Below are 15,892 nucleotides of genomic sequence, written 5' to 3'. Positions count from 1 at the left end.
GCACTGGGCTATCAGTTGTGTTTGTATCATGCAGAGGAGTTGTTAGAAATGCTGAGTTCCTGTTTTTCAGTCTAATAAGTGATATAAAATGGTTTGGAGGGTTGTTTTGCAAAGAAATAGCAGCATCTTAAAAGGACTTGGCTGCCTCTCAGCCTGGATCCGTATGAGCTGTTGTCTTCTGCTTTCCTGTCCAAGAAAACACGTTTTGCAGCTGGCTGCTGCGGGGTGTAGCGATACACGGGGTCATGTTTGCTGGTGTCTGCTGCTGACGAGGGGGTTTCGGAGGGTTTTACTGAAAATGAGGCCGGGAGAAGTATTTGGATAAAAAGCCACCCTTGTGCAATGGGATAGGAAAAATATCTCATGAACGACTGCCCTGGCAAGGCTGCATTTCCAACACGCTGTGAGGTGGGTCAGAGGGGGATGGGGGGGAGTGGATTTGCAGAGCCATTAGGGTCTCCTGTGCTGATTTCCAGAGCTGAAAATCAAGCCACCCCCCGCCAAGCAGTGCTTTTCTGCTGAGACTAAGCTAAGTGCTCTGATACCCTCTTGTTGAATACAACCGTCCACCTCGTTGCAATCAATCTAACGCATGCTGTGGATAAAATGCCAGGAGCTGGGCCCAGGCAAGGGGGGGGAAAGTGCAAATATCCCTGGTTGCTGTGGCCAGGAAAGCTAGAAATGTTGCTAAAAAAGGATTTGCGAAGTGTAATCCTGGTAGCAACACCTCCTCGAGGTGCAGAGCATCAGGAGTCTCGGCGTTGCCTCCGAACCCTGGCCGTGCCACAGGCTTTAATAAATGCACAAGGAAAATATATCATCAATCTTGTATCATTGTTGGATTTTTAATGGAAAAAGAGGGAAATCTGAGGTGGTTTAATTATCAGTGGAAGCCTGGCATGCAAATCAGCTGCAAAAATAATTGTCGTCTCTAATCAGGGTGTTGATTAAGAATCCTAAAGCTCTTGAAGATAGAATTAGAAATTCATGTGTTGTCCTTTTGTATTATGAGTGAGGATGTGATGGAGAGAGTCACATGCATTTTTCGGTATTTTTACACTCCCCATGGTTTTGGGTGACAATTTTGGCAAACAAAAGCCCTGAGTGCAGCAGGCAGGATGGGAGATAGAAGAAATCACAGATGATTAATACAGGAGGGTAAGAAACCAGGCAACTTTTTGGCTCCCCACTGCAGCGAGCCGGGTCTGGAGGATGCTCTAGCGAAGGACTGGAGTAGCCAGACCCTGGGAGGGGAGGTCCACAGTAAATCATTGTCATTTTTATCCCCCCCCCCCCAAGAATTAAAGCCCATGAATGTGGCTCTGACAGCTGGAGCAGGTTTACGGGAAGCGAGGCCTTGCCAAATGCATCTAAATCTCCATGAGAAATGAAATCCCTTCTCAGGGAGAACAGTCACCAGGTAGATGTCGCCTCATTCTTCAGAGATTTGATTTTTGGCACCGCAAGATGCTTTTGGTTAAGAAATCAGCCTGACACAATATCAATAGTGCATGAAATGGATTAAGAGAGCGAGCTCCCTTGGGAGTTTTCTGCTGTCTGCGACATTAAACAAGCTAATAAAAGCTTAGTTTAAACAACAGAGTGAAACCCCTCATCATTGCATTTACCGTAAGCTCCAGCAGGTCTGTTCGTAGCTATTTGCTGAAATTGCATTGCAAAGTTGTCGTGTTTTTTTTTTTTTCTTGCGGGCTGAGAAGATGGGAGAAGCACCTCTGCACCTTGGGGTGAAGGAGGTACCTGTGTGTGATACACTGGACGTACCTGGTTGGGTTTCAGCCACGTGCAAGCTCCACTAAAAGCCCTTTCCACCAAAATATGCTACTTGAGGGCTGAAGAGAAGACATTGCGGTGGCCCTGCAGCTGGAGGCTTAACCAGGGACCGCCCGGGCACGTGTATGAACTCTTCTGCGTCGGGTAGAGATGAACTTGGTGGTCTCTCCGCTGTGAAGAACTTTTTTATCAACCAGTTATCTATCCACCAGTTTGTAGGGCAAGAAAACCCTTCTCTTCTTGTGTCTTTCTTCTCTATTTGTGCCTATGTGAACAAAAGATGGAGAGCGAAGCATCGTTATGCCTTAGAGGACCTCTGAGATTTAAGTAGAGAGGTACCAGGAGAGGTCATTTGGAAATGTAATGTCGTGGAAAGAACAAAAGATGATGATAGGAGCGAGCCACGCGATACAGCCCCGTCCGCGTGGGGTTGGGGGTGACACTGGCAAAGCAGTCAGGTTGTTTCCATCATTCCTCCTGCTTAGGGACATCTCATTCCAAGCCTCCCAACCAAGGCAACATGAGACAATAGCCCATGCAGGACACAGCCCGTGCAAGACACATTCCCTCTGTGCACACCACTTTGGAGAAAAAGCTATTTTGACCGGCAGGTCCAACTTCAGAGCTTTTTCTGGGCCTGGCACGCTGCTTAGATGGTCCATTTTCTTGTCCAAGTGGTCACTTGGTGTTCCTGTGGGCCTGCCTGAAGAAAGGAGCGTGAAACATGGATTAGAAGCTTCGCTACAATACGCTTTCAACCTGTCATTAAATACAGCAATAAAGCTATCCTGTTTTCCAGCAAAAGACGTTTTCTGTACAAGAGCCTCCAAGAGCTTTGTGTTGCATCCTCTGGGGCATCTTCCAGGTTGAGTTGCAACTGTGGCAGCAGACATCCTCCAAAAATGCCCTGGCTGCTTTGAAGAGTCTTATCTCTCAGGTCGTAGACCTTAAAATATTCCCAGGAAGAAGGAATGGGCAAACATGCACCTCCTTGAGGGTGTGAGACTGGGTCCTCATCTCTTATGGTTTTCCAATGCACTTGTGCCTCCTCCCAGGGAGCCGCGGTGCAGCTGAGCCTCTGCCAAGCGCAGTATCTCTGAACCCCTTGCGAAGTGTCACCGCTGACATTTGGCACTGATCTGGGGGAGGAAAAGCAGGTGGTTAAATAAAAAAGGGCAAAGATTGCAGTCTTCTGCCCTCGGTGGGTTTTAAACCTCTGTGTGTTGCTCTTCTGTGATCCCTGAAGGCATCAAAATGCATTCTGGAGGAATAAAGGCTTCTGCCTGGTGGTGTGTTAGAAATGTCAATTCAGCTCTGACCTTCTCTTCCATGCAAGACCTTAACAAAAGTCGATCGAGGCTAAAACCTCATTTTTCTACCTTCCGTGCAAAGGTGTTGAGGGAATTACTCAAACAGATGGGCAGGGCTGGAGATGACCAAGAAACCCTTGGTTATTTAACGTGAGAGGGAATAAATTCATTGTGCTGCAGCCAGACGCGTTCAAACCGTGAGCCCGATAGAAAGCAACGGCGTTTCATGGGCGAGCGTCCTGTGACGTCCGCGAAAGCGAGTCTGAAAAGCGAGGACAACTGAAAGCTATGAAGAAAACCGGTTGGTTGGGTTGGTTTTTTCATGTCAACCAACTAGATGGGTCCTTGGTGATGTGCAGGTTCCTTTGGACCACTGGAGGTGACAGCACCTGCCTGAAGAGCTTTGCAAATTTCCCTGATGGCGGAGGCTTCCCGTTTTATGGTGCTGAGCTTGCTCTCAGCGACGCTGCTGGGCACTTTGCTGTTGATCTCCAGATTTCTCTGCAAATCTTTTGTATGCACGGGGACCAATTAGTCTCCTGAATTACACCCGGGTTGTAAATAGCATGTTGAAGTGGTGAGAGATGGGATTTTTTGGTAGCACGGGCGAGTAACGTCTTCGGTACAGGAGCTCTTGGAAGGGTAGCGCTGGAATAATTTCCCTGCCAATTAGGGGAGGAACAAGTCGCAGCTTTATGGCTGGAGTCTGTCCAGAGGTGCACGTTTCTTTTATGCTGTGTCTTGCAGGAAAAGCATCATTTACATCTAAATGGGCACATTTCTGTTTCATCTCCGCGCCTCCGAAGCAAGGCATGTTTTTGTTTTGTTGCCCAGGAGCTTTTACTGGTTGTCAAAGCCATCTTTCTGAAAGCCTAATAATTTCAGCACATTATTGTTTTAGGGGTACCTTTAGAAATATATGGTATTATAGAAGCTGCTGTTTGATCTGTGAAACAAGCCCCAAAAAACCCCATCAGAAAACCAGTCCCAAGAGGTGCGAAGTACCCAACTAGCTCAGGATGTGCCGGAGCTGCTCTCCAGCTTCGCTTTTTTTTGGGGATGAGCAGGAATCAGTTTTGTAACCTAAAATGTACCCATTTCCATCCTGTCAAAAGCAGAGGAATTGGGTTTGATTTTATTTTATAGGGGTCCTGAATAGCAGTGTTTGGCTGGAATTTCTCTCATTAGCTGCAGCTCTTGAGGCATCTTTGTGGGCCAACCAAGATCTAGGCCTTGGGAATGTCTTAAAATCCTTACGTTTCTCCTCAAAGTGGTGGAAGACTTTGGGGAAATTCCCCCTTGATTTCTAGAGAGTCCAAGACGTTTAATCCCTGTGAAATTCCGTTTATTGTGAAGGACAGACATGACTGAAGGTGCTAGAAAAGGTGGTCGGAATGAAACAAGGAGAAATTCAAGGGAACATTTTGAAAGAGCTGCTTTGCTGAATGCTGGTATGACATGGAGGTGGTCCCGGCTCAAATCACTGGAAAAGCGTTGGGACATGACACGTGAGCATCCTCTGAAACAGCAGAAACCAGAGAAAAATGGTTTAAAAAAAAAAATTAAAAAACTCAACAACTTACTGCCAGCGTGCATGGTTTTGGCGTTACATTTGGGCAAAAAGGAGCCCGCCGTAGCAAAGCAAGTTTTAAGGGTAGCTGAATGGTTGAGGCAACGGGGCGAGCTCTTTTATTCCTTATTTTTTGTTCTTATTTCTTCTGTTTCCCTTTTGTCTTTCTCCAAGCTAACTCTGTTCACCAATTCTCTGTCCCCAGGTCCCTGGAGAAGTCATCAACACCCTGTGTGGGTACAGGACGCTCGATAAAGAGGTAACGTTGGCTTTTTCCTTCGAAAGTACGAGATTTGCTTCTCCTTCCCCAAATCCCCTAAAACAAACCCATTATCCGCCGACAAGCTCTTCCACGCCAAGGATGGCTGTTACTGCAGCTCTGTATAAATTTATTTTTATTGCTTTTGCCTGACATCTCGGGGCATTGCTGGGGCTCACGGAGCACAGGCAGGCTCGGGACACCTTTGGGTGGTCTCTGTAGGTTTTGGCGTGTGGCGTTTCTGGGTCAGCCCTGGGAAATATTGGCTCTGAGTTGTGTTTTGAGGCTTGGGGATAGGAGAGAAGCTGATTTTGAGGCCTCCGGGGGTGACCTTGGGGCTATATCGCAGCAAAGTGCTGCGGTATCGCTGTGCATATGGTCCGTAGCTCCCAGGGATGGGGTTTTGGCAAGAAAACCCAGGAAAAGGTGCAAGCCAAGAAATGAATTCCCAAATGCTTCTCGTGCCGCTCCCTTGGCTCGCAAGAAGGAGCAAATGCAAGAAATGACGTCTCCCCCCAAACCCAACGTTTCCCCCCAAACCCGACGTCTCCCCCCAAGCCCAACATCTTGATGGACCCATGATGCTTCCCTCCGCTCTGCTTCCAGCGCCTGGAGCTGCTCAACATCATCCACGTACGAGGCTGCATCCACGCCGTCGGGCTCTGGCTCAAAGACAACTTTGAGGCCACCTTGGGCATCGTTTGCTCCCTTCTGCTTCCACAGGTACGTGGCGGATCCGGTTGGCATCCTCTTGGCTTCTTTCACTCTGCGGGAGGAGGAAAAGAATTAATTTTTCGTTAATTTTTCCCCCCCCCCCTTCATTTACATCTGAGATTTGTGGCTCGGGTGGCAAATTTGTGTCTTGGGCATCCAGATTCTAGAGCCTCCTTAGCAAAATTAATAGTTTACGACTGCAGTGCTGACTGTCTCATAACGCGCTCCTGAAATCTAATTATTGATCAAGTAATAGCATCTGAAAAGCAAGGCATGCCTATGTCAGCACAGCAAATCTTTTTATATTTGTTTTTACAGCTCTCTTCAAATAGAGCATAAATATTAACCAAAATAAACCATAATCGTAAATCTAGCAGGATTTTCCATGCCTCATGAAATCCGTTTCCCATTAATGATGCCTGAGGAGCCAAGCAACTTTTCAGCACAGGTAATTAAGCTCTTCGTTATGGATGCTCGATACGGAGGGAAATTTTGGATTGCAGCTGGGGCTGTCCCTTGGCGACACTGTTGGCGCTGCGCTAGCAAGGGGGTGAATATCTCTCCTAGATCTTTCCAGAATTACTTTTGACACAACTTTGATGATTTAGTGTTGATTTGATCCTTTTGTTTCTTCTTTCCCCATGCCTTTTCGAGGCTGACAAGGAAAGCTTTCTTTTTATAGTGTCGGATGTAATGTTGGGGTTTGGCACTGGAGGTATTTGGTGATGCTTTCCAGATATGGGGTTTTATCTAAATGGGAATGAAATTATTTTATCTTACGTGTTGCTGCTTGCAGTGAAAGGTAGAACAGTGGCTGAACAAAGCAAAAGCTGTTGGGGAAGTATGTGGCAAGTTGAGTTAATTTTTCAAAGGATGGGCTTTTCTCTTGAGTTCTTGGATGGTCCAAACGAAGGACTGAGATGGGGGAGCAGGTGTTGTGCCCCATCCTGTGCTGCTCCGTGGTTTTGAAGTGCTTTCTCCAAAGCATGCAAATGAGCAAGGGACTTCTGCTGTGCTACCTCGAGGAAGTGCAAGGGGCAGAGAAAGGGGGTGAGAAAGTGCCGTAATAGAGGCGACCTCTTCCATCTGCCTCGCAGGGTGTCGGAAGACCATTCCAGGAGCCACCTGTTGCGTTACTCATTAAACTGCCAACATGATGCTCTTAATTGGGAAGGATGGGGAGAAAAACCAATGAGGATTGCTGAGCCTTGATGAATATCAAGTGCTTTTGAGCAAAGGTGGTAATTTTTCTGTCGTGCCATTAAATGCTCTTCAGAAGAACCTCGGTTCTTCCCATCTGCTCATGCTTTCCAGGTTTTAAAATATAAATTGGATTTGATTCTGTCAAGTTTTGGAGGGAATTAAGTTATAAATGGCCATCTGTGTTTCCAGGAGCTGTCAGCCCAGAAACAGCTTCATCCCCAGCAGCTGCCAGCAGAAAGTTGGGCTGAGAATATTGAATTGCTGATCCAAGGGGGAAGGGGCTGGCACTGTTGGCACGGGGAGGTGACAGTGCCTTGAACGTTGGGGAGAGTGAACATGTTGACCTGTCCCATCTTTGGCCTTTGGGTGTCTGTCATACCCTGCACAGGACTCTCCCTGGAGCTGCAGACCACCTTGGTGGAAACCTTGTAGGGTGTTGGGGCGACGGCTGGGCTCGTGATCCACAGCCCGAGTCCAGCTTCAGGTTTTGCCCGGTTTTCCTCGAAGTGTTGATGTTCCTCAGGATCAGACTTCACCCTCATGGGTGATGGTGAGCGGCTCGAGGGCTGGAAGGCTGGGGCTTGGAGCTCGGCTGATGTTCATCATCCGAGGGCCAGGGATTTGTGCTTGATTTGGGGCAAGAAACTGACTCTTCTTTGCAGGAAACAAGGACCCAAGAAGAGTTTTGGCTGATGCAGAGCATCCATGGAGAGTGGGAATTATTGCTCTCAGTGTTGCCTTTCCATCGTGCTCGGATGTAGAAAACCATCAAGTTTTGGCTTTCCATCACGCAGAAAGTTATTGATTTTTTAACTTTTCTCTACTTTTCCCCAAATATCTGTGCATGAGGCCAAAGGCAGAGGGTGGGCTGCCTGGCTTTGCTTGCGTGCCTGCAGGCATTGGGTGAGTTGGGTTTGGGGAAAGCTGGAAATCTGCTGGCTCCTGTTAGGTTGAACTGATTGAACGAGTGAGGAGGCAGGGAAAAATCCTGCCCGAGTACATCACCACACGGCAGCCAGCCTCTCCCGCGGACAGCGCAAGGCAGAGGGAGTTTGTAATTTTTTGATTGCTCTTAAATCATGAATGTTTGCCTTTTTTTTTTTTTTTTTTTCTTTCAAAGTAAGCCATCCAGCAAAGGAGAAAAAAAAGTCCTATTTGAGGAATGGGGAAGCGGTTGTGTTCATTTGTCTTACTTCATTCAGAGCCAAGCGTAAACACACCGACTCAATTATTTTTCTGCCTTTGCAGTGTCTTTAATTCTCTTTTTTCTTTTTGCTGCGCTTCGTTCTCCAGTCACATCCCTGTCTCCTTGCCCTTCTTCTCAGCCAAGCTGCCGACTGAGGCCAAACTGCCGTGTGTTTCACAGCGCTCTCAGAAAGACATTTTAATTTAGTCGCTGGCAGTCAGTGGCAAATTCACGTTGTGGCCTCGCACTAGTCGTGTTTAATTATGAAGCAACCCCAGGTCTTTCAGCAGGTGCAGCAAAGCACATCCATTTGTTTTCTGGTGGCTGTATCCCTGCTTTCCCTGTCTCTAGCAAGCTTATCCGAGTGGTTTACAGCGTGCGTAAAATGCGTTTCTTGTTAAAATAAGCTAAATAACCTCGTGCATTGCTCTTTCCCCCTTGCCATGCCCAGGTGCTCTTTCAGCAGCTTCTCTACTGACCTCAGGAAAAGCATCTCCAGCTTTTCCATCCCCGTGTCTTTGCGGGGGATGTTTCCTGACAGGATTTCATCCTCCTTAGTGAGGCGAAGACAGAGCCACTATAATAAGGCAAAAAACAAGTGTATAGAAAAGCTCTTCTCCTCCTCTTTCTCCGTCCCAAAGAAGCAAAAGGTGGCACAAGTCCAATTAAAAAGAAAAAGATCTTTGAAAGGTCGCTGCCAGGGTTCAATATCTATCGACTCTGTGGCGCAGCTGCCTCACAGCAAAGTGTTGCTACCTCCGTTTCGCCCTGATATTTCATCAGTCTCCGAAGCTCTACGTTGGGAGCAGCTACAGAGTAACAGAGCATCAGCGCGGAGGCAAGCGTTCCCTCCTGAGAATATAAATCCAGGAGATCAACTAATTCAGTCCTCAAAAATTAAGCTTGCAACGAGCATTTTGCAGGTTGGCGTCTTCATCTCTTGGTGACAGAGATGTTAAATGGTTCCTTGTGTAAAGGGCTTTGCATTGCCAAGCTTCCCTTTTCCTTTGCAAGATTAATTTGTATTTTGTTTGCTTTTTAATATCTTAGTTGCTCCAGGGGCTGGAAGGCGGTATATTCTCAAGTGGCTGATGAGTGCTTAATGTAGTAGCAAAGGGGAATAAAAGGGATTTTTCCATCTGCTGTCCATGACCTCTACGAGACCCTGGTCTATAAATACCAATTTATGGAAGGAAAAGCCAATAAAAGATAAATGCTGGCTTTTTACTTGATTAGCTCTGGGAAAGCTGGAAATGATTCAGCTTATTTTTTAGCAGGATCCAGCTTTACAGCCGCCCAAATAGGCAAGGTCCCCTGGAGCCTGGCACATGCCTGGGCGGCACCGGTGACGTTTGCATGGGAAAGGGTTTCCTCGCAGGAGACCCTCGGTGGGCTGACGGATTATTTTCTCCACAGCCAGAGATGGTTTTGTCAGGACCATGATGCAGTGGGATGTGCTTAATCACGCTGTCACCCTGCAAGGGCTCTTGAGCGTCGTTTTGTTGCTGTTTCCCATCCTGAATTTTTGGCCCTTGTGATGCAAAAGCCAAATTCAGCTTTGTGTGTTTGCTTGCCCAGGAAAATGTGACTGGAGGAGTTGAGCTCCTTTCGAGCGCTCTGGAAGCACCAAGATGCAACCATTCCCCCCCAAACTGAGCCACCAAGCATATGCGTACGCCCACCCCTAAGGGAAAACATCTGTGGTTTTCCAGACCTTTTTCTTGTTGTATAATAACATGAAAATGAGTGTTTGAGCCCTTTCCTTCTTTGCTTCCCAAAACGTTCCTGACTCTGAGCGTGCTTCCTTTTGCCAGAAGAAGAGCCATCCATCAACGAGCGTTTCCCAACGAGGAGGAGATTGCAATTAGGTCTTGGCCCTATCAGCCCTGTAGAGACCTATTCCTAATGCAAAACTGTGTAATCCAAAAGAAGAAGTGGAGCCACCATGAGACAGTGAGCAAAGCTGGGGCTTGGAAAGGATGGAGCTGAGCACCAAAGAGCCTCGGAATAAATCTTGCGGCACCTACGTGGGATATATGGCTTGTGTCTAGCAGAAGGCTGTGCACCGGACCACGGGAATTGGAGCATAGCCTCAAAGATTTGTGTATATTTGGCTTCTTCAAGTGCTGGAAGAGAGTGAATAACCATTAGTCATGTTAAAGTATCCCATAGTAATCTAATTTTCATCTTGTGGTCTCGGTAGGAAATTGGTAATTGGGACCAATGCTGTTCTTCTTGGAAACGGTTTAAAAAAAGTCATCATTGGCTGCTGTCAGCAGCAAGGGGAGAGAGGACTTTCGGCTTTGAAGGGGAGAGCAAGCGTGGATCCCCAGAAGTGCAATATCGGGGTTTATCTGAGATGGATCGTGCTGGAGAACCACGATGTTTTGCTACCACCACCACAAAAAAAGCAGGGAACAAGCGCTGAAACTGCCGGGTCATGATTTCCAACCTCTTTTGGATATCCCTTGTCATGTGAAGGTGACTCCTCATGCCTCGGAGTGACAGCAGTGGATGAAGTGAGGTGTTTGCTGTGGCAGGGGCGATAACTCCTTAATTTCTGGAGCAATGAGTTGGGAAGAGCAGCAGGATGGAGCCCTTGCTCAGCCAGACAGGCCAACACCCATAGCTAATTACAATACAGCACCCAGTGATAATTAGTGTCAGTGTTCTAAGCTGGCTAGAAATAATTGCAAGTTCTGCAACAAAATAATGGGGGTTTAATTTGCTTTTTGAGCTGTTGCGGTTTTGCATAGAGAAAACACAAGGGTCTTCCAGCAGCAGGGACTCGCAGACATCCGTGGGAAGCTTCTGGGATTAAATGAGTATTTCTAATTGGGGCTTAAATCAGGAAATAATCAGCCTGCCCTTGCCTGGCTGCCTGTCCCTGCATGGTTTTGCTGGGGCAGGAAGGTCCCTCTGGTGGGGACAGGAAAAATACAAATGAGGGGGTTGATTAAGCGGCGTGGAAAGATATGAAAAGCTGCAAGTGATGAATGAGGTTTATTTCCGCGTCCTCCCAGGTGGCTCGTAAGCATCGTACAGCCCTGGGGAGTCGGAGGCAAAATCCCTGAGGATTTGTGCTTTGAGCACGTGGTTTTTGTTTGTTTTGGGTTTTTTTTCCCTTCAATGGAAATTTCCTTTAGCTGCTTGGATGGGTGGGATGGGAGAATTTATGGCTGGCGTTTGCTGACAGCAAGTGTCCCACTCGCCCTTTTGCTGGTTGAAAATGAAGATGCAGAAGTTCCTCACCCTAAATTGGGTGCGTTTGGGGCAGGCTTCAGCCAGGACTTTCCAGCGGAGTCCCAAAGTGCTGCCAAGAGATGGAGATCGAGGTCTTCAGCTGCAAAATGCCAGTTTGGATGGGCTCAAGGCTTCCGAGCTGGGAGGAGCTGGAGAAGTGGGAAATGGCAGCAGATATCTGCCCCCCATTCTGTTTTGCTGTGCATTTGGATATTTAACTTCTTCTTAACAAAAAAAACCTCCACAACAAAGCAACAGGCTATCTCACTCCTGGTGCAACATCATGCGCTTTGTGGGTTAAAATATAATAATAATCCTGGTATCTGCGTGGCTATCGTGATTATCATTGCTTCTGATGTTGAGGCTTTGGTTTTGCAAAGTTTCTCTTCTTGATTTGTGCTCAAGGTGGCCAGGGAGCAGAGGGCAGGGCGTGCAGCATGCCCCAGCGGGGACGAAAACACGTGCCCAAGGAAGGCTGCAGGAAGGAATTGCCTGTGCAAGCCCTTGCACGCTCCCTCCTGCAGCGTCCGGGTGGGAAGGGAGGCTGTAATTCTCAAATAACATCATCCACAGGGTGGTTTTCTCTGTAGCTGCCACTTTGGGTGCCACCAAATTACAAGTAGCATTATCAATGCAAATTGCCATATTTAGAGTGCAATTGCTATTGCAGTATCATTGCAAAAAATATTATAAATATATATATATATATAAAAAATATTGTGATTTCCTGGTGGGTCTGCATGCTGTTGCAGTATCATTGCAAAAATTATATACATATGTATATATATATCTCATATTGTGATTTCCCCGTGGGTCTGCATGTTATTGCAGGATTATTGCAAAAATTGTATATATATATATGTAAAAAAAATAATATATATATATATAAAAATATATATAATATTGTGAGTTCCCGGAGGGTCTGCATGCTATTGCAGTATCATTGCAAAAATTACATATATATATATATATATATATCATATTGTGAGTTCCCAGTGGGTCTGCATGCTATTGCAGTATCATTGCAAAAATTACATATATATATATATATATATATATATATATATATGTATGTATGTATGTATGTATATCATATTGTGATTTCCTGGCGGGTCTCCATGCTTTGCTGATGTCCTCGATACGCAAAGGTCTTTGGATTTATTTGGTGCACGCAACTGCTCTTGCACACCGTAAGAGCAGCTACTCAATGATCTTGTTTCCCCCATGCAAACCTCGTGCACTTAAATTCCTCGGCAAAAAGCTGGGAAGGCAGCAGACTGGCGACCTGCCGGGGCAGCGGTGGTTTCTGTGCTTCCCTGAACACCAGCCGGGAAGAAAAAGCAATTTTCTAACTTTAAATGACCCACGAGTGGTAACTCCCAAGCCATTGTCCCCTCGCTGGGCGTGATTACCATCACAGGGCAGGGTAGGGAGAAAAGCAGCTTTTTAATTTTTTTAGCCTCATGTTTGATACATTTTGTTAACATGCCCCTCTGCAATAACGCCTGCCTTCATACTGCAATGCAATAAAATCGGCGTTCGCGTTAGAAGTCTCTTTACTTCTGGAAAACATGGTGCCCTTGGTGCCGGAGATATTGAATGCATCTGTATTCTTGACAGCTTTTTCTGTTTTCATTAAGCGAAAGAGGATATTTAGAGGCGAGCTGGGATGGAAGTTGGTTCATAACTCAGAGGAGAGCGAAGGCTGTGGGATGCAGGCTACTGATTGAGGACTCGGGGTAATTTTATTTAGTTCAAGAAATCCCCGGTTTAAGGAGGATGCTGCGTCCTGTGATACCTCGACCGTCGCGTTGCCGTCGGGAGGAGAGGAGCAGGAGGCATGATGTCGCAGAACCTGGCTGGGTTTGCAGAATTGGATTAATTTGCATTAGATTTATTGTAAACACAAATCTTTTCTGAATTGCTGTTTGGTTTAGGGAGGAAAAAATGACACGCTTGCCTTAAAATTTGTCATTTCAAAGGGTTTTGCTCGCTTGGTCCTTTCACTGTACCAGCAGTGGGATTTTAATCTGCCAAGTGATGACACGCTCATAGAAGTAAATAATGCTAGAGCCTGACACACATTTAAATAGTATTTGAAAACTTTTAAAATCCTTAAAGGCTCTGCTGTTGCATATGGATTACTACAATCTTATTATCTGGATCCGTGCAGGAGCGGGTGCTCTGGGCTCTCCCTGAGGTTCACGGAGAGATGGAGCCACCTCCAAGCATCATCCAGCCAGCCATGGCCTCCTGCATCCCTGCCTGGAGGCTTCTGCAGCTTTTGGGGACCAAAGAGGAGACGGATAGGGAACAGGAGAACAGGACCCTGGCTGGCATGACATGATTTTCCATGACAAAGCCTTTGGTTTTGTTATTTTTGCTTCTCCGCCAAAAGCAAACTCCGTTCCCGGGTGACCATAAGGTTCCACACCCAGGCCTGGTCCTGTGCACGTTCTCGGGTGGCGAATGCATCTGGTGGGGTCTGAGTTAGGGATGAACGGCATCTCCATATGCAGGCCAAAATAATTTCGTGGAGTATTTGGGAAGGAGCTACCTGCTGAGATGGATACGTAACATGCAGCACAGCGAGGAGTGTTTTGAGGGCAGTGGGGAGCTACAGCAGCTCACACAGAGGTCGCCGGGGCTGCCAGCTTAACCCGATTTCAGGCTAATTGGGCAACGAAAGGAGATGCTGAGATGTTGGAGGCTTCAGTTCTTCTTTCAGCACCTGCCGTTGTCTTTCCCAGTGGAGAACCCCAATGGCACAAATCCAACATTTCTGTAATTCCCGCCGTCGGGAAAGCCCTGCTAGCCATAACGGCGCGGCAGCGTCCAGCACCTCATCTTTGATCAACTTTCGGCGATTAATCCTGTCGTCAGTAATTAAGCAGAATGTCAAATAAGCAGGATGCTCTTCTAGGATCGGTGGGTGCAGTTGGGAATGGGGTAAGCTCCAGCTGAGGACCTCGAGGAAGGACTCTTCATGTTGGGAGAGCATCTCAAAGGACGTGGTCATCCACTTCTTCAGACTTGCTGAAGGAAGAGCTGTCGGTCCAGGAGGTTGGGATCCACCTCCCCATCAATTTGGGAAGGAAAAACAACTATCGAGCTGGTTTGGGGTGGTTTCTGTGCAAGGCGCAAGCTGCTGGTGGGGATGGCAGGGTGTTTCTCCGTCTCTGAAAGGCAAATGCATGAACCCTGGGGATGTTTGTGTTTCCCCAGTTGCTTTCAACTCGCCGGGTGACACTCGGCTGATTTGCTTTTTCCCGGCGGAGCCTTTGCTTCCGTTTTCTGCAGCCTCCTCTGGCCAAACACTTTTCCCTTTCCACTGTGGGATACAACAGACCCCGATCCGAGATGCGTTATAACCCTTTGCTTTTAGCCCCATTTATCCTTCCCTTCATCTTCTCACTTTCCAGACTATTTAATGGATCGATTAGGACCCAGAGAAATGATGAATAATGTTTTTCAGCTCCAAAACCAATGTGCCGCAATAGCGCAGGAGATTCCAGCTGATGGATGGTACAAGCGCAACTGGGTTATTTATTGACTTTTTCTTGCAAGGAATGGTTTATGCAGAAACCTCTGTTAACTACTAGCCTTGGAATTGAGAGGAAGAGCCCTGAGGCTCAGGATGGTCTTTCTCCATCCTGCCTCGTGCCTGGGAAAAATCTATCGACCTGCACCCTTTGTATCCCGGTGCTGACCCCAAAGCATCCGGGGTTTATAGGGAATAAATCTTATTTCTCTGGATCGGTAGCCAAGGTGGGCGGTAAAAGGGTTAGTACAAAAGACGCAGTTTGTGCTGAAAGGGCTCTGATTGCCACCGTGCCCCTCGTCAGCATCTGAAAATAGCTCCTCATGACGGCTGAGTGTGCCATGTCCATAGCCACCGCGGCGTAGTGCTGCAAAGGAAGCATCAGGTGAAATCAAAACAACGTGCTTGAAATCTTGCACTGATAAGAATGCTTGGGTTTTTGGTTTGGGGTTTTTTTTTTCCTCCCTTCCCTTCTCCTGAAGAATTAAAGTGCATTTTTTAATTCCCTGACAGCCGGCAGGGAGATGGGAAATAACCTCTGCGGCACCGTGCTTGCAGCAATATCTTAATTTTAGCCTCTGCCTCTCTCCTTGCAACGCTCGTGGTGGCGTCCGGCTAATCCGCATCCCTCTGTCAGGGCTGACGTGGGAAGTCGTGGGATGGATGCGGCCAGTAATGAGTTCAACAATGAGCCTCTCATAGATTTTGCTGGCTGTTTGTCCTCCCTTGTCTCCCGGCCACGTTTGGAGGTTGGGACCACAGCATCCCTTGCAGGAGGAGACCTTCGGGAAGGGTTGGCGTGACCGCGGTGGGTTTAACGCTCCTGTTTTGCAGGTGATCGGCCTCGTGATGGCTTGGCTGTACTGGCAAAAGCTCGACGAGATCTACTCCAAGCTGGACACCGTTGACTTCAGGATCCTGGAGATGCGGGATTTCAGCTTCGGGGCAGTGGATCTGAGCGGCGCGGGCTGGTGCTGGTGCTTGCCCAAGGAAGGGGGCTACATTCCTGTCAATGCTGAGGATGAGGAAGACGAGGGGGAGGAAGGTACCGTCTGCCACAGCAAAGTGTGAGAAG

The 15,892-nt window shown here is 47.4% G+C and overlaps 1 protein-coding gene across 2 annotated transcripts in view; it reads left to right on the top strand.

Moving 5' to 3' along the window:
• The window catches only part of LOC130160506 (tetraspanin-15-like), an 89,169-nt gene extending 83,077 nt beyond the window's left edge, over nucleotides 1-6,092 (top strand). The window contains exons 10-12 of one of the 2 annotated variants that reach the window (XM_056363070.1): nucleotides 4,877-4,930; nucleotides 5,537-5,653; nucleotides 5,963-6,092. In XM_056363070.1, the coding sequence (XP_056219045.1) occupies nucleotides 4,877-4,930; nucleotides 5,537-5,653; nucleotides 5,963-5,983 (192 nt within the window). In that variant the 3' untranslated portion in view covers nucleotides 5,984-6,092. Of the gene's footprint in view, nucleotides 1-4,876; nucleotides 4,931-5,488; nucleotides 5,654-5,962 lie in introns of those variants that run through there. The other variant, XM_056363071.1, reaches the window with a different exon arrangement.
• Nucleotides 6,093-15,892: the final 9,800 nt, after the last annotated feature.

The sequence above is a fragment of the Falco biarmicus genome, chromosome 18 (genome assembly GCF_023638135.1).
Source record: "Falco biarmicus isolate bFalBia1 chromosome 18, bFalBia1.pri, whole genome shotgun sequence".
Lineage (NCBI taxonomy): Eukaryota > Metazoa > Chordata > Aves > Falconiformes > Falconidae > Falco > Falco biarmicus.
This window is presented reverse-complemented; position numbering and strand designations above follow the sequence as displayed.